At 39.4% G+C, this 18,927-nt stretch overlaps 1 protein-coding gene across 3 annotated transcripts in view; it reads right to left on the bottom strand.

Annotated features, from left to right (window-relative positions):
- Nucleotides 1-1,993: 1,993 nt before the first annotated feature.
- med12 (mediator complex subunit 12) overlaps nt 1,994-18,927 on the bottom strand; it is a 174,840-nt gene continuing 157,906 nt past the window's right edge. For 2 of the 3 annotated variants that reach the window (XM_072270758.1, XM_072270759.1), the window contains exons 42-44: nt 12,143-12,340; nt 5,670-5,751; nt 1,994-4,161 (exon numbers count right to left, since the gene is read on the bottom strand). In XM_072270758.1, the coding sequence (XP_072126859.1) occupies nt 4,124-4,161; nt 5,670-5,751; nt 12,143-12,340 (318 nt within the window). In that variant the 3' untranslated portion in view covers nt 1,994-4,123. The remainder of the gene's footprint in view (nt 4,162-5,669; nt 5,752-12,142; nt 12,341-18,927) is intronic. The other variant, XM_072270757.1, reaches the window with a different exon arrangement.

Here is an 18,927-nt window from a genome sequence, read left to right as displayed (position 1 = left end):
GATCAGACCACATTTTAAAGAGTAATTAATGCAGAAAACCAGGCAACTGCAAAGGGTTCACAAACTTTTTCTTCCAACTTATAAAGCTATAAAGCTCCAAGTTATAAACCAAGTATCACCAGATTTTGCATCAACTAGGCCACAAATTATATACTGTACTAGTATCATTTTAAATAATCTGGTTTTGGATGTGCCCCAAATTCTTGACATACAGACATAAGAATTAAAGAATGCTTAGAAACATTGATTTGAGCAATTGGGAACAGGACCTCCAGCTTCACAATTTTCAAACAAAAATAACATGAGATAATTAACTAAAGCTTTCACCATATTATTTTATCTGCTAAAGATATTATCGTGGATACAGTATCCAAATTATTAAGCTGCTGAACTAACATTTACTGTTCTTTACTACTGGACCACAGAGCAGTTTGATTCCCAGCATGGCAGCTGGCGGAACGCAATTTCAAGGAATAAATCCGACAAAGTCTTACACTTGCAATAGTATCCATTAAATTATCAGTTTGCTGCAAAAAAAATTCAGTGGAGGGAATTAGCCATTATTTCATGGCCTGGGTTATACCCAATTCCAGATCGAGTAACATAGTTGTCTCTTAACTGTCTTCTGTAATTGCCTAGAAAGCCATGTCATTAGGAATGCTCAATATTAACATGTGTATGAACAAGCTTAAAAGGCCTTTCAGAATTGGAACAGGATGATGGATACATGGACATTTTGTTTAATATTAGATGTACTGTGCAGGAAATCCTTCTTTAAAACTACTTATTCTGCTCCCTGCACAAAACTTAATTACAGATATTTGGATATTACCAGAAGAAATGATTCAAAATGACTTTTTATTTGAAAGAAATGCAGGTGGGTAAGCTTGGCAACTGGGTTCAATATGGACATATGCCATGTGACCATTATCACTATTAATTGATAAAGTAACTTTACACAAAAGCTGCGTGCGTCAGCTTAATTTTGGTTATTAATTCCATGCTGTGACCTTCTGCAATGACAGCAGACTGTATTTCTCAATAAAAGTTGAAGTATTGCCAGCCACTACATTAAACTCTCCCATCACACAATAGGAGTTCAATAATAAAAAAAAATGCAGCTCATTAACCAGCACTGCTGGATGCATGCTCTTTAGGTCCAATAATAATAAGGCATCATCACAAAGTTCCTGACAAAAGAGTTGCCCAAAATTTGTTTGTGCTGCTTAGTAGGACAAGATATTGGGTAATTCTCTTCCCTATAAGACACCAAACTTCCATCTTTGCCATTTTCTCATCTCAAAAAGCAAAATGCTGGAAATGTGAAATAAAATTGAAATGTGTTCACAGTACATCACCGATCTCACTTTATCCCAAATGTTTAACTCTTGATAAATGGGAACCAATTAGAAAAATATATTTATCTTTCACAAATGTCATTAATACTAACCCATACTGGATTTTTCCTACTCAGCTCCAGAGAACACAAGTAAATATTTTAATAGGTTAACCATTTTTTCCTGGAACAGCATATCGTTCAATGATTTACTGACCTGTGCGGTTTCTGCTTGTAAAAGATATGCATTATTAAGATGAAAGCAGGTATTATACCAACAATGTTAATTGGCTTTTGAAGACATGATATACACTCCAAAGCACCATCGTAAAAAGACAGTGTATTTTTAAACTGTGTTTGTATTCCCTGAACCTAATAATGAGCTTATGAAGTTAACAGTAGGAGCTATCATTAATAAATTGCCCATTTCTGAGTATTTAACTTTGACTATGATGCAATCAGAATTATTTCTGCCTCACTGTGGGAGCATTGTTTACTGGTGAATACACAGTTTAACTATAGCAAAATTAAATACCTTCAAAGGTTTGTGGCTTGAAAAGAAAGCAGAAATGTTGATCATGCCAAGCAAAATGATGTTATCCAGAGTGTGGAATATGTCTGTATCTCTTGCAGTTTACAAAAACCATGACACAATAAAAGTCTTAAAAAGAACTCAGGCTCTATTCTGATTCATTTGGTTATCTCCATCATGTTGACTAATGTCTGTGCTTTTTATATATAAAAAGAGCACATGTACAATTTGTTTTATACATATACCATCTTGAATTTTTTCTTTACATCAGAATTTTCTGAGAAAACACAAAATTACCAAAAATTTACATAATTTTTAATACGTGGATACAGTTTTACAAACCAAGATAGAAAGTACTTCTTTCTGTACAGTGTGTCTATTCTTTCCTACCCGACTCTATCTAATGCGCTTGTGTGGCAGGGGATGGTATTGTACATCAATTATCATCCCAAAATTTTTTTGCAACAGGTATGCAGGAAAAGTTCCTTCTTTGCCTGTCCTTATGGATATACTAAATTTCAGTAGTTCATTCCCATGATACTTCAACTTCAGATTACTGTCAACACACCGAGTGTTGCATCGGCACCAATGTGCTCAGCACTTTGTGCCTTTTTTACTTGCAGCTTTCTAAAACTATTTCTTAAGTACAAATTACATTTGAAATCAACTGAAACTCATGCAAAGATGAGGAACATTTGCATTGAGTGAGCAACAATAATAATCTTCAACTATTCTTATACATAAAGGTAATTATTGGGTTGAGAAAATGCATTCTGTTTCTGCTGAATTAAATTAGAATCACTTTGGGATAATGAATAAGAATTTGCACAGTTGTTTCGGTAATATTGGAAATTTCTCAGTTTGACCGCAAACAAGTGTGGATAGCTCTATACATAAAAATACTCCACTTATTTAATTACATCTTTTTTCCTCTAAATCAATCAAATTGCGCTAGTGAATGGCATGGACCAACAACTGTAGCTGTAATACCATTTCTAAAATATAGGAATGATTGCAGTAATTCATAAACTAATAGGTGGCTTTACTAAAAAGGCATTCCTTTCATCGGACACTTTGAATTCACACAAACTGCTAGGTGTGGAAGATACAGTGAAACTTCCATGTTTGATATTTCTATAATAGCTCTTGCAAAATCAACAGACTGAGAGATGCTGGATTTCCACCCCCCTCCCAAAAAAAACAAAGAAAAAGTGTAGAAAAAGTCAAATCATTACAGAGTCCTTTATAAGTATCAATATCTCCCCAGCACAGAGATAACACTAAACCTTTATAATTCCAAATGATCACCTTTCAATTCAAATGTATTCGAAATGAAGAGTGAAGTCCTTCTGAAAACCTTTTTGTAACCTTCAAGTGGCAAAAGCAAATTAAAAATACTTTGCACCTTGGAAAACTAAACCTTTTGTTGAAATGCCAAGGCCACATAGTCCGGTTTCTGGTTCCATCATCACATAGTGACCCATTCTGGAAAGTGCACTTATTTGAATCGATCAGATTTGGCTAAAAAAACCTTATGCAGTTCAGTGTGCAAGTTTATGTATAAAGAACATCTACAAGGTGAGCTACCAAAGTGCTGCAGGCCCTGTGAAATCATACTTCAATGACTTTAGGCATAAAGAGAAAAAATTTTACTGTGTTCCTTAGATTCTTTAGCTTTAAAAGCATCAATATGAAAAATTAATGAAAATAAGTGTTCATATAGTGCTATGTGTATATACAAATAATATATATTAGTACAGAGCTGGTTCAGCTGCTGGCAGAATCATATTTCCATTAACAACATGCCTCAAAATGATCTCCATCACTGGCACCTAGCATAGCTGCAAATGTACTAACTGTGCTTTATAACTGTCCTAAGTATTCTTCAGGAGCAAAGTTTAAAATATCCATCAGTTGAAATACTGTGGTTCAGCACATAATAGCCAAGAGCTGGTGTCCTCAGTGCCAAAGATAGGAGTGGAATGAGGAGAGGAAGACTGGAAAAATTATACCAGCATCTCTCTTTACCCTTTAATGGGTGGATTATTATTTCCCTAACCAAGAATATACAGGCACTAGGAGCAACCTGAAAGTAAAGGGAAACAGTCAATTAAGAGTCTGGTTTCATTGGACAATTAAAAACATGTTAAATTCTGCAGCTTCAGTTACAGCAGCAATTTGCCTTTGGAGACAACGTTCTTCTTCAGAAAGTCAACTAATAAGCTGGTCTCTGAATCTTTTAGATGACTCCAACATTAAAAGTATGGGTTTGCATTCTTCTGTGGCTGTGAATCTGTTAAATGAAAATAACATGAGTGAGTAAATCTCAAACATCGTCAATACATTCATAGACACTGATGTCACACTGGTCAATGGAAGGAAATAAACGTTGCCCAAAGATGCTTTTGTACAACTTTTCAGTTCATCTAGTCAGTTAATTTAATTTAATTTCCATCCAACCCAGAAAACCTTGAAAAAATCTAACATTCAATAGACCACCAAAATACTGAGGATGTTGGAAATGTGAAATGCAAATTCAAAATACTTCTGGGGAACCTACAGTGCATACAAAAACGAGTTACCGCATTGACTCTGGGGTTGAGGGAACCATTGAGATGGATTACAAAATGTGAGGTTTTTCAAGAGCAGCAAGAAATATTTCTTTTTCTTTACCAAGACCTTAATATCTCTCAATAATGAAGGTTCTCTAAATTAAGGCAGGAGACAAGAAGCTGCACATGCTGGAACCTGGAGTAAACAATCTGCTGGAGGAATTGAGTGGAAAAAAGAAATTGCTGACTTTTCAGTTCAAAACCCTACAGTAGGATTGAAGGAATAACTCACTGGAGGTAAAGGAGGGTATACGGATTTGCTCCTCTAATTTATAGTTGGACTTCACCCTGGTAGTAGAAAGGCACATATTAGTGTGTAATCCCCCAGCAAAATGGGTTTCCTCCTCCCTTCTATCCTCTACCCTTTCTCACACAGCCCCCACATCCCCATCACCCATCTTCAGTCCCCTTCCGCACCTGGTTCCAACCATCCTCTAGACAAAGGTTCCCCTGCTCACCACCTGGTTCTGATTGCAACTGCTATTCACCCCTCCCTTAAAATGGTTCCCATTGTTTTATTTTATTTAGAAATAAATAATCACTTCCTTTACCTTTCAGATTCTAGCTTATCACCTTCCAGCAACCATCTCCAACCTTCACTCTCGCTTATCACTCATCCTCCAGTTTGGTCCAACTGGCTCTCAATTCTCCCCACTCTTTTCCTACTTTGTCTGCTATCTACCTGCCACTCTCCTCTTTGTTGGTTGAAAAGAAAATTCCACCCCTCCCCTCCACTATTTGATGCAACCAGTCACTTTTGGCTCTTGTCTCAGTATTCCCTCTTTTCATTTTACAATGACCCTTTCAAGACTGATGCAGGGTTCCAACCTGAAACGTCGACAATTGTGGATAGGTGCTACTCAACCCACTGGGTTCCTCCAGCAGGTTTTTTGTTTCTCTGAACTCACAATTGAGCTTGCACTAGGATCTTACCAACTTCTCACTTTTGGTTTATGAGAATGCATTACAAGTTAGCAGAGATTAATCATCATGCATTCGCTGTTAATTTCAGGTTGTGGAGACCATTCACTTTGCATTTCTTGCATGCTTCTTGGACATGATTGGAATAAAACCTAGCTACTCATGATCAGTAAAACTCTCTGGCCCACAGATTAGCTAATAGAACACATGACACTTTATTCTTTACTATTACAAGCACTGGTATCAAACATATATACATCAACCTTACTTGATAGTTGCTGTTGTAATTGTCTAACCAGAGCTGCTGTCTGCTGTTGCTGCTGCGTTTGTTGCATTCCTTGTCGCTGGAACTGAAGATTAAATATAATTAATACCTGCACCGGAGGAAACCCGCACAGTCATACAGAAAACATTCAAGTTCCTTAAAAACAAAGGTGGAACTGAACATGTGTTGCTGGCATTGTAACAGTGTTACACTTAGCGTTACGCCATGGTGTAACCCTTTTGCTAGTAAAAAGAAATGAAATAATATGAAACCTTTTGAAATAAGTGACATGAGGATCAGAAGATATAGAATCCTTGCAGGTAGAATTGAGAAACTGCACAAGTAAAAGGACCCTGATAGGAATAGAGGCCTCCGAACCCAGGGTGCTACAAATTACATTGAGAGATAGAAACGGTAAGTAAGAGCAGCAACTTTACGGTGATCATGGGGGATTTCAAAATCCATGTAGATTTGTAAAATCAGATTGGTGTTGGATCCCAATACGAGGAACTTGTTGAATGCCTATAAGATGTTTTTTTTAGAACAGCTTACGAAAAGATGAGGCAAGTCAGCCAATAACCAGAGGATAAGTTTTTTCAGCTATATAAAGAATAAAAGAGAGGCATAGGTAAACAATGGACCATTGTAAAATTATGTTGGTGAGGTAGTAATAGAGAACAAAAAACGGCAGACGAACTGACCCCAGCTGTATGCCAGAAATTTGAGTGTGTCAGGAGGCAGAAGTGAGTGAGGCCGTTTTACTGAGAAGGTGACTGGAAAGCTGAAAGATCTCAAGGTAAATCATTTATTCACCTAGACCAGATGGGCCATACCACTGGGTTCTGAAAAAAGGTAACTGAAAAGATTGCGGAGGCATTAGTGGTGATCTTTCAAGAATCACTAGATTCTGGAATGGCTCCAGGGACTGGAAAATTGCAAATTTCACCACATTCTTTAAGAAGATTGGTAGGCAAAAGAAAGGAAATTATAGAGCAGTTACCATGACTTCAGTAGTGGGCAAAATGTTAAGAGTCCATTATTAAGAATGAGGCTTCCAGGTACTTGGAAATACATGATAAAATAGGCCAAAATCTTTAAGAAGTCTTGCCTGACAAATCTGTTGGAATTATTTAAGGAAATAACAGGCAGGATAGACGAAGGGGAGTCAGTGAATGTTGTTTACTTGGACTGAAAAAGGGTCCAGCCTGAAATGACAACTGTCTATTTCTCTTCATAGATGCTGTCTGACCTGCTGAGTTCCTCCAGCATTTTGTTTCCAGCATCTGCAGAATCTCTTGTGTTTATGGCTAAGAAAGGATGTGCTGTTATTTCAGAGAATCCAGAGGAGGTTTCCAAAAATGATCCCAGGAATGAAAGGGTTAATGCATAAGGAGCATTTGATAGCTCTGGGCCTGTGCTCACTGGAAATTAGAAGGATGGGAGGTATCAATGAAATCTATTGAATATAGAAAGACTTGGAATGGATGTGGAGAGGATGTTACCAATAGTAGGATATTCTAGGACCAAAGGACATAGCCTCAGAGTACATCCCTTTAGAACATCAAAAACCTTGGCAAATTCTATAGATGTGCGGTGGAAAGTGTGCTGACTGACTGCATTATGGCCTGGTATGGGAACACCAATGCCTTTGAGCAGAAAATCCTACAAACGGTAGTGGATTCGGCCCAGTCCATCACATGTAAAAACCTCCCAACCATTGAGCACATCTACAGGAAATGTTGCCACAGAAAAGCAACATCCATTATTAAAGATCTTCATGACCCTTTTCTCACTGCTACATCAGGTAGAAGGTACAAGTGCCTCAGAATTTGCACCACCAGGCTGAAGAACAGTTATTACCCTTCCACCAGTAGGCTCTTGAACAAAAAGGGGATAACTACACTCATTCTACTTCTGGTGTTCCCACAACCAATGGTCTCACTTTAGGGATCTTTATCTTGTTATTTCATGCCTGTTATTTATTGCTATTTATTTATATTTGCATTTGCACAGTTGTCCATTGATCCTGTTTACAGTTACTCTTCTATAGATTTGCTAAGTATGCCCACAGAAAAAGAATCTTAGGGCTGTAAGTGGTGACAAGTATGTACTCTGATAATAAACTTTACTTTGAACTTTGAACATTGAACAGGGATGACGAGGACTTTCTTTGGCTAGAGGGTTTTGATTCTGTGGAATTCATTCCCACCGATGTCTGAGGAAGTCAAGTCATTGAGTGCATTTAAAGCAATGATTGATAAGTTCTTAATTAGTAAAGGTGTCAAAGGTTACAGGGAAAAGGCAGGAGAGGGAATATAAATCAGCCATTAACAAATGGCAGACGGCTCTGATGGGCCAAATGGCCTATATGCTCCTATGTCTTATGCTCATTCACTGTGCCTTCTTTTTAGAGAAAGGAAATTTAGCCTTTGATGATTATTTCAAAGATGAGTCTTTGTCTCACGATCAATTCAGCTTCTATCTTGGAAACACATGCAATTCAGTAAAGTAATAATTTTTATATAGGCCAGTTGGCACCTTGATATTTTGTAGCAATGGTGAAAGTATAGGCACAAGAATTTGGAATTCTGATAGATATTTTATTGAATATCAAAACAATGAAGGTGCTGGAAATCTGAAGTAAGAAATGGAAAATGCAGAAATATTCAGGTGAGGCAGCACCTACAGAAAGAGGAGCAAAGTCATACTTATTTTTAATTATTGTGCTGTTTTGGTTGAAGAACAACAGCAGTCTCTCAGATAGGTACTGCTGATACAGTTGGCTAAATTCGTGCAAACACAAGATTTAAACAAATATCTATAATGCTGCTACTTATATAAATAATTAGCTTTTAACCTTCACTGTAATGACAGGGGCTCAGAAAGGACATTTCAACTGAAGATGGTTAGGGCTTAATACTAGAATTTCTATCCCAAACACTAACTGGCAAACCCAAACATAATCATCATTATCTAGAAGAAAAAATAGGGCTAAGATTTATGAGCATTTGGGAAACCATGGCCTAATTAGGGAACATCGTTTTGTGCTTGGCAAGTCATGTCTTATTAACTTGATTGAATTCTTTTGACAACATGATGATGGTTGATGAAGGTAGAACTGTGGATTTTGTCTATATGGATTTTAGTAAGGTGCCTGACAAAGTACCTTAGGGGAGGCTCCTCCAGAAGATCAAGATGCATGGGATCCATAATGAATTAGCCATTTGGATTCAGAACTGGCTTGCCCTCGGAAGACAGAGAGTAGTGGCTGAAGGGGGTTATTCTAGCTGGAGGATTGCAATTAGTGGTGTTCCGCAGGGATCTGTACTGATGTTGGTCATGGCTATAAATGACCTTGTTAAAAGTGTAAGTGGATGGGTTAGTAAGTTTACAGATGATACAAAGAATGGTGTTGAGGAAAGTGTAGATGACTGGCAAAGAATACAATGGGATATAGATCAGTTGCAGATATGGGTGGAGAAACGGCAAATGGAGTCTAACCAGGCCAAATGAGAAATGCTGCAGCTTGGTAGGTCAGGTTTAGAGAGGCAATATAGTGTGAAGGGCATGACTCATAACAATCTTCATGAGCAGAAGGATCTTGGGGTCCAAGTTCACAGCTTCCAGAAAGTGACTACACAGGGTGATAGGGTGGTTAAGGAGGCATATGGCATGCTTGTCTTTATTAGTCAAGGTACTGAATTCAAATCTCAGGGCTTTATGTTGCAGCTTTACAAAACTCTAGTTAGGCTGCATCCGGAGTTTGCATACATTATGGGTCACCCCATTATGAGAAGGATGTTGAGCCTTTGGAGAGGTCTCAGAAGAGATTAACCAGGATGCTACTTCATAAGAGGACATGTACTCTTATGAAGGTTGGACAAACATGGGTTGTCTTCTCTGGAACAGCGGAGCTAAGAGGTGATCTGACTGAGGTTTATATAGTTATGAGAAGCACAGATCGAGCAGACAGACGACATCTCTTACCCGGGGTTGAAATATCTAATACCAGAAGGCATGCATTTAAGTTGTGAGAGGGACAGTTCAAACGAGATGTGAAAGACATGTATTTTTTCCCACATAAGTGCCTGGAATGCACTGCCTGAGGTGGCCAGATACATTAGAGGCTTTTAAAAGATGTTTAGATAGACACATGAATGTGAGGAAAATTAAAGGATAGGGACATAGTGCAGGCATGAGGGATTAGTTTAGTTGGCTATTTGTTTACTAATTTATTTGGTTCAGCACAACATTGTGAGCTGAAAAGCCTGTTCTTGTGCTGTACTGTTCCATGTAATTCCATCTCATCTTACTGAAAAAAGTGCCATAGGGAAAAAAAGGAATTTAGTGTGTCAAAATTTGGGGATCACTTTCCTGTCAGTTCTTCTGGCAATCTCTTTATGGAAATCTGGTCTACCAGTGTGGTGATAATTGTCTACTTTGTTGTCTTTTTAGGTGTAGTTGTATGCTAAAATGTTTTTTCTCTTTAAGTCGACAGCCTCAATTGAAGGGCAACAATTTCATCTTTACCAAATGCAACCTCTCAAAGGAAAATGTTCTCCTTGAAACTGGCTTAGAAAAATATATTCTTTGACAACTGTTCCATGACTACCCAATACACAAGATGAGTTGGATACCAATCAATTCTTCTGATCTCATCCTTGTTGTATATCAACCATATGCCCTTCCGTTTCAGGATTCTGCTATTTATTACATCAATTCCATAGCTCAGTCAACCTTCCCAACAGCCTCACATGCCTGACATCTGTTGGCACTGCTTTCAAAAGTCCATTGTGGTATTTCTTGGCCAAGCCAAACACTGAATGAGGTAAAACAAACTGGTTTAACATTTACTTTGCAGATTGCCATAGTGTTCTCAGAGGTTCCAATTATTTGGTGAAGTGTCATTCATTTCTGCTTGAATCTTGTTTTACTTTTGGGTTTATTTTGCTCTCTCAGAAGGCTGCTTGCATGAAGATGGGGAGGATGTGCATTGTCCGTTCACGATACTCCAGGAACAGTAACTTTAAACTATCAATTCCAAAATGTTTTGCATCTATATCCACAGTTCACAGGTGGTCTGTGTTTTCATTGATATGCCTTGATATGCTGTACTGAAGTTTCCCTTTTAATTTTTTATATCATTACCATTGAGATATCTGAAATTAGAGTACCAATTTATACATTTACCCAAGATGAATCTCATAAAAGTAAATATATCCCAAACCATTTCTACATGCTGATAACAGGTAATTGGTAAGCACAAAGTATCTACTGAAGTGGACAATTTCACTCCAAAGAAATGGTTTGAAAGGTTTGAAAGGTTTGAAATGCACCTGGCTTGCTATTTAACAGCACAAACAACAAACTGATGTTTTCTAATATTTTAAGCTGTTTAAATTACCAACCTACAGGAATTCTGAGGATGCTGGAAATTCAAGCAACACACATCAAAGTTGCTGGTGAACGCAGCAGGCCAGGCAGCATCTCTAGGAAGAGGTGCAGTCGACGTTTCAGGCCGAGACCCTTCGTCAGGACTAACTGAAGGAAGAGTGAGTAAGAGTCCTTCAGTTAGTCCTGACAAAGGGTCTCGGCCTGAAACGTCGACTGCACCTCTTCCTACAGATGCTGCCTGGCCTGCTGCGTTCACCAGCAACTTTGATGTGTGTTGCTTAAATTACCAACCTTCTGTTTTTAAATATTCAGTAGTTTAAATGTTTGAGACAGTGAGATAATCATCCAGTACAAAGCAACCCACTTGATTGGTACCTCTTCCATAAGCATCTAATCCCTCCACCATCGACGAACAGTTGCAGCAGTGGTACTATCTACAAGATGCACTGCAACAGCACACCGGAGTTCCGAACGCAGCACCTTCCAGACCCATGACCATTACCATCCAGAAGGACAAGAGAACAGCAGATACCTGGGAACACCAAAACTTGGATATCCCCCTCCAAGTCACTCACCATCCTGACTTGGAAACATATTGCCATTCCTTCATTGTCACTGGGTCAAAATCATGGAATTCTCTCCCTAACAGCACTGTGGGTGTACTTGCACCTCAGGACTGTTGCGGTTCAAAAAGGCAGCTCATCACTGCCTTCTCAAGGGCAGCTAGGGATGGGCAATATATTTTGGCTCAGCTGGTGGCACCCACATCCTGTAAATGAATAAATAAATTTAAAAAAACTTCGAAGTTCCTGGCAAGTTTGGAATCCCTGGAGACAATTCTTAGCCAACTGATAAAAGTTTTCTTTGGCTATTATGCCATTTTCCTTGATCTGCGCAACTAACCACATTGCATCACATGAGACGATGTCTATAGATGTGATCTGTCCAGTTTAGATTGGTATGCTTTTCAGGAGGAAGTCAATACTAAGTGTGATCAGCAGCTAGCTCATGTACAGTGTTTCAGGGCTTACATTAATTTCTGTTCCAACATAAAATCAGGTAAGACAAAATGATCAACTTACCATAGTCTGCTGAGGTGGGATGGCTTGCATTCCCAGAGACTGTGGTTGGGTTTGAGCCTGCTGTTGCTGTTGGACCTGTTGTTGCACCTGTGGTTGTTGCTGTTGTTGTTGCTGTTGCTGCTGCTGTTGTTGCTGTTGCTGCTGCTGCTGTTGTTGTTGTTGCTGCTGCTGCTGCTGCTGCTGCTGCTGCTGCTGCTGCTGAAAATTATAAAACAAATTCAAGAATTAATTTTAAGGAGAGAATATATGCCTAAAACGGCACAGGATTTATACATTTTACTCCTATACTTAATGGCAATTCCAATTGTGGGGTGGGATTGCTCCTTCAGCCCAACTCATCTAGCGAAGCTATTTGCCTGCTTTTGGCCTATATCCTCTCTCCATTTACTTGACTAAATGTCTTCTAAATATAATTAACCTTGCCTCTACTGCTTCCTCTGGCATAGAGGTATAATCTACCTAATTCAATTGAATTGCTGATAGATAGGCAGACAAATAGATGAAATGCTGAACAGGAAAAGGGAGACTATATATAAAGAGATACAATATATCCTACAGTAAAGCACAGGTAATTCGGTACTGGACTGCTGGAAATTCCAAAAACATAGCATCTGGCTCACTGGGGCTTTTTTCCCCTTTTCTACCTTTAACTATACCAGGGCCCCGCTTCCTATGCTTTCATTAAACTCACAGAGTCCTTTTCCCGGTGCTCCCTTTAAGCACATAGTTTCTTCCCTCCAGTGTTTCCCTCACCCCCTCACTGGACCCCCTGCAGTTTGCGTATCGTTCCAACCGCTCAACAGACGACGCCGTCACCACCACCCTCCACCTTGCCCTCACCCACCTGGACAAAAAAGACACGTACGTTCCCATGCTGTTCATAGACTTCAGTTCAGCACAATCATTCCTCAGCACCTGATTGAAAAGCTGAAACTGCTGGGCCTGAACAACTCCCTCTGCAACTGGATCCTAGACTTCCTGACTGGGAGACCTCAGTCAGCCCGGATCAGGAGCAGCATCTCCAACACCACCACACTGAGCATGGGGGCCCCCCCAGGACTGTGTGCTCAGTCCACTCTGCTGACCCACGACTGTGCTGCAACACACAGCTCGAACCACAACATCAAGTTCGCTGATGACACGACTGTGGTGGGTCTCATCAGCAAGAATGATGAGTCAGCATACAGAGAGGAAGTGCTGTGGCTAACAGACTGGTGCAGAGCCAACAACCTGTCTCTGAATGTGAACAAAACAAAAGAGATGGTTGTTAACTTCAGGAAAGCATGGAGCAACCACTCTCTGCTGAACAATGACTGCTCCTCCATTGAGTTCGTTAAGAGCACCAAATGTCTTGGTGTTCACCTGGCGGAGAATCTCACCTGGTCCCTCAACACCAGCTCCATAGCCAAGAAAGCCCAGCAGAGTCTCGACTTTCTGCAAAGGCTGAGAAAAGTCCATCTCCCACCACCACCCCCCATCCTCACTACATTCTACAGAGGATGTATCGAGAGCGTCCTGAGCAACTGCATCACTGCCTGGTTCAGGAATTGCACCATCTCGGATCGCAAGACCCTGCAGCGGATAGCGAGGTCAGCTGAGAAGATCATTGGGGTCGCTCTTCCCACCATTACAGATATTTACACCACACGCTGAACCCGCAAAGCCAACAGCATTGTGAAGGACCCCACACACCCCTTATACAAACTCTTCTCCCTCCTGCCATCTGGCAAAAGATACCGAACCACTCAGGCTCTCACGACCAGACTGCTCAACAGTTTCTTCCCTCAAGCCATCACACTCCTTAATACCCAGAGTCTAGACTGACATCTACATCATTTATTATTATATTGTAATTTGTCCTCTACTGTGCCTATTGTCTTGTTTATTAATAATTGTACTGCCCTGCACTGTTCTATGCACTTTACGTAGTCCTGTGTAGGTCTGCAGTCTAGTGTAGTTTTGTGTTGTTTCATATAGCACCATGACCCTGGAGGAACGTTGTTTCACTTTTACTGTGTACTGTACCAGCAGTTTATGGTCGAAATGACAATAAAAAGCGACTTGGTTTGACTAAACAAACAAGTCTCTAAATCCAGTACTTATTTTAAATTCACTGTTTTATTTCCCTCATTCCCTTTAAATACATCTGTTCACTGCAAAATTTATTATCATCATCAAGTGCCATGCCCAGTTTGAGCTTTGACTGCCATGGCCCACACACTCCTGTTTCGGATCAAGTGGATCAGTTCAATGGTATTCATTTCCAGTTCTCTGGCTGCTGTCTCCATCACTTGTCTTTGCCTTCCTCTTGCTTTCTTCCCTTCAATCTTTCCCATAATTAAAGTGCATTCTAACTCCTCTTTCCTAACCACACGTCCAATGAAGTTACGTTGCCGTTTCATGACTTCATACATTGTTTCTCTTTTTGTGTTTGCTCTGTTCATGACATACTCGTTAGATAATCATTTTGTCTATGATATTCTTTGCATCCTCCTCAAAAACCACATCTCTGCTGCTTCAATTCGTTTCCTCATGTTACTAGATATTGTCTAACATTTTGAGCCATATAACATAACATTTCAGTACTCTGAGGCGGGTTGTCATGCCTAGTTTAGTATTGGTCAGTATACTCTTTATTCTCGTAAAGGTGTCTTTTGCCATCCCTATTCTTCTTTTGATGTCCAAGTCGCACCTGCCATCTGATATCACCCAGCTTCCTAAGTAGAAAAAGTTCTGTACTTGTTTTATGTCTTCTCCGTTTATTCTCAGCCTGCAGATAGGATTCCCTTTCTTTTTGGATATCACCATACATTGTCTTTTTGCAATTGATAGATATACCCATTTTTCCACTTTCTTCAACAATTATATCAGTTAAGTTTTGTAGTTCTTCCTCCATACTTGCAATTAACACAGTGTCATCTGCATATCTGAAATTATTGATGTTTTCACCAACTTTGATTCCCAAGATGTCTCTTATTTTTTTGTAATATTGTTTCACTGTACACATTAAATAAATCAGTGGAGAAAACACAGGATTGTCTAACGCCTCTCTTGATTTTCGTAAACTGACTCACTTCTCCATCTATTCTTACAGCGGCAGTCTGCTCCCAGTACAGATTTCTGATTAGGCGGAGGTCTTTCGAATCTAGATCTAGAGATTCCTGTAATATTTCACATAACTTATTGTGCTTCACTTTATCAAATGCTTTTGTGTAGTCGATAAAACAAATAAATCTTTTTGCATTTGAATAGCTTGTTCTGATAGTATCCTTGACATCAATATTGCGTTTCTTGTACCTTTGACTTTCACAAAACCACACTGTTCTTTGCCTATTTCAGCTTGTATCTTACTTTTAGCTCTTGTCATCAAAATTCTTAGAAGTACCTTGATGATATGACTCAGTAAACTTATGGTCCTATGTAATTCACATTCTATTGCTCCAGCTTTCTTAGGAAGAGTGATAAATACTGATCTTTTTCATCCCTTCTAGTATTATTCCAGTCTCATAAATATCATTGACTAAATCACTAAGTTTTTCAATTCCATAATCTTAATGGCGATTAAAGGCAATTCTCAATGGCGATAATTAGTTCTATTACTAATTCATCAGGACCTGCTGCCTTTCCTTTAATTGCATTACGAACTTCAGATTTTAAAATACTTGGACCTTCAATGTTTTTCTTAATTTCTGGTTTTTCGCCTCGATCGTCTTCAAACAATTCCTGAATATACTCAGTCCATCTGTTCATAATCTCATCTTTTTCCATGAGAATGGTACCATCCTTTGCTTTCAAACATCCACCTGAAGAACAGAGGAGCTTTTTACCAGTGATATTCTTGATTTGTTGATGTAACCTTTCTGGATTAGTAATAGGGATTCTTTCTATTTGCTCACATTCCTGGTTTAACCATTCTTCTTTGGCTTTTTAACATAAGCTTTTAACTCTTTTATCTAAGGACTTATATTGTATAGGATTTGCTTTCTTCCGTCTCCTTTCTTCCATTAGATTTTTTATTTCATCTGTCATCCATTTATTCTTTGTGTTTTTTTCTTTTTTAGGAATCACTGACTTTGCTGATTCTACCAAGGCATCCTTGAGAGAGTTAAATTTCATTTCTACACGATTGCTATCATCTTCAACAGATTCTATTTCTAGACTTTGAAATCTATTCCTTATTTCAATTGTAAATTTTTGTCTTAAGTTTTCTTCTTTAATTAATTGCAAGTAGTCAAGGGAATGTTCAGGTTTTTGCTTCTTCAGTTTTTTAAGTTTTACTTTTACATGACATACTACTGGGTTATGGTCACTACAGGTGTCCCCCACTTTTCGAACGTTCACTTTACAAAACCTTACTGTCACAAAAGACCTACATTAGTTACCTGTTTTCGCTAACAGAAGGTGCTTTCGCTGTTATGAAAAAAAGCAGCGCGTGATAAAAAGCAGTGCGCGCCCCGAGCAGCTGCTCTCCCCCGGATTCGGAACTGCATTCTAGTCGGCATTGCTTTAACACATGCCTGTGAGCAGCCGTTTGTAAGATGAGTTCTAAGATATTGAAAAAGCCTGAAAGAACTTGTAAGGGTGTTACACTTAGCGTAAAACTAGACATAATTAAGCGTTTCGATCCTGGTGAACGAAGTAAGGACAAAGTGAGTTTGGCTTGTGGAAGTTGACGAAGATGATGTTGAAGACGTTTTGGCATCCCATGACCAAGAACTGATAGATGAAGAGCTGATGCAATTGCAAGAGGAAAGGATAACAATCAAAACCGAATTCAGTAGCAAACGGACCGAAAATGAAGTCATCTAGGAACTGAACGTGAGGCAACTATGTGAGATTTTTGCTGCAATGATAAAGTACGACTTTAATTTTGAAAGGGTACGTCAGTTTAGGGCATATTTGCAGGATGGTTTGAGTGCTTACAAAGAACTGTATGATCTAAAAATGCGCGAGGCTAAGCAGTCAAGCAAGCCTTCCACATCAGCCACAGCAGACGACGAACCTCGACCTTCGACATCGAGGCAGGCAGACACAGAAGAAGATGACCTGCCTACCTTCATGGAAACAGACGACGAGATGACACCCCAGTTGTCCCACCACCCCAAACTCCGAGCCGCAGATACCGATCCGCGGAGAATGCAGCAGTGGCCGGGAGGCTCCCAGCACATCTTTAAGAAAAAAAGCCAAAATAAACAAGCTAATTAATTAGGCAACACACATCAAAGTTGCTGGTGAACACAGCAAGCCAGGCAGCATCTCTAGGAAGAGGTACAGTCGACATTTCGGGCCGAGACCCTCTGCCTGGCCTGCTGTGTTCACCAGCAACTTTGATGTGTGTTGCTTGAATTTCCAGCATCTGCAGAATTCCTCGTGTTAGCGTAATTAATTAGGTGCCGCCTGGCATGTAAATGTCGACCCAGATCAGAGACGATTGCCGACTGCGTCGCCTCTGATCTGGGCCAACATTTACGTGCCGGGCGGCACCTAATTAATTAGCTTGTTTATTTCAGCTTTTTTCTTAAAGATGTGCTGGGTGCGACCCTGCTACCGCTGTATCCCTGCATGCTTCGCGGATCGGTATCGGTTCACTGCCCAGAGGGTGGGGGCCCCTGCACCACCCCAACCTCCAATGCCTCAGCCTAACACACCATCATCAGTGTGCTCAGCACTGTCCCAATTCCAGTAAGCGATACTACACTGTACATACATTATTTCTACTTTATATCAGCTGTGTATTTTTACGTGTTACCCTTGGTATGATTTGGCAGCTTCATAGCTTAAAGGTTACTGGAGAGAGTGTTTCTGTCGAGAGTGCTCGCGTGCGATTTTCGCTACGGAGAACAGTGCAGGCAATTATTGTGGAAAAGTATTTCTACTTTATATAGGCTGTGTATTCATCATATCATTCCTGCTTTTACTATATGTTACTGTTATTTTAGGTTTTATGTGTTATTTGGCATGATTTGGTAGGTTATTTTTGGGTCTGCGAACACTCACAAATTTTTCCCATAAAAATAAATGGTAATTGCTTCTTCCTTTACCACATTCCGGTTTACAAACCGTTTCATAGTAACGCTCTACCTTCGGATGGCAGGGGAAACCTGTATTACAATCTGCACCTGGATATGTTTTGCATTGAGTCACTGAGTTTCTAAATCTTTGTTTTATAGTAATAAAGTCAATTTGATCTCTAGTGTTATCACCTGGACTTTTCCAGGTCCACAAGCGTCTTGGATGGTTTTTAAAGTGGGTATTCATAATGACCTGATTATTCATCTTGCACCATTCTACCCATTTCTCACCTCTTTCATTTCTTTCCCCTAGTCCAAATTTTCCTATGGTATTTCCATCAGCACCTTGTCCTACTTTAGCATTTAGATCTCCCATGACAATAACAATATCTTGAGATTTGCATCCATTCTTTGCTTGTTCAAGCTCTTCATAGAATTTATCTATATCTTCATTTGTTCCACCTGTTGTTGGTGCATATACCAGTATAATTACTAAATCAAATGGTTTCCTCTAAATCTAACAAGAAGCACTCTTTCTGATATTGCCCAATGTCTTAAAACACTTTTTGCCATGTTTTCATCCATAAGAATTCCTACTCCATTAGTATGGGATGTTCCACAAGAATAAACTAGCGTTAATATTTCTAATCTGACATGTTCTAGCCCCTATCCAATGAACTTCGCTAATTCCCATGATGTTAATCTTTAGTCTTTCCATTTCATTTATCACACTGTCCAATCTTCCTGCTTGATATAGGGTTCTTACGTTCCAAG

Source organism: Mobula birostris, chromosome 10, assembly GCF_030028105.1.
Source record: "Mobula birostris isolate sMobBir1 chromosome 10, sMobBir1.hap1, whole genome shotgun sequence".
Classification (NCBI taxonomy): domain Eukaryota; kingdom Metazoa; phylum Chordata; class Chondrichthyes; order Myliobatiformes; family Myliobatidae; genus Mobula; species Mobula birostris.
The sequence above is the reverse complement of the archived record's forward strand: the minus strand, read 5'-3'. Positions and strand labels throughout refer to the sequence as shown.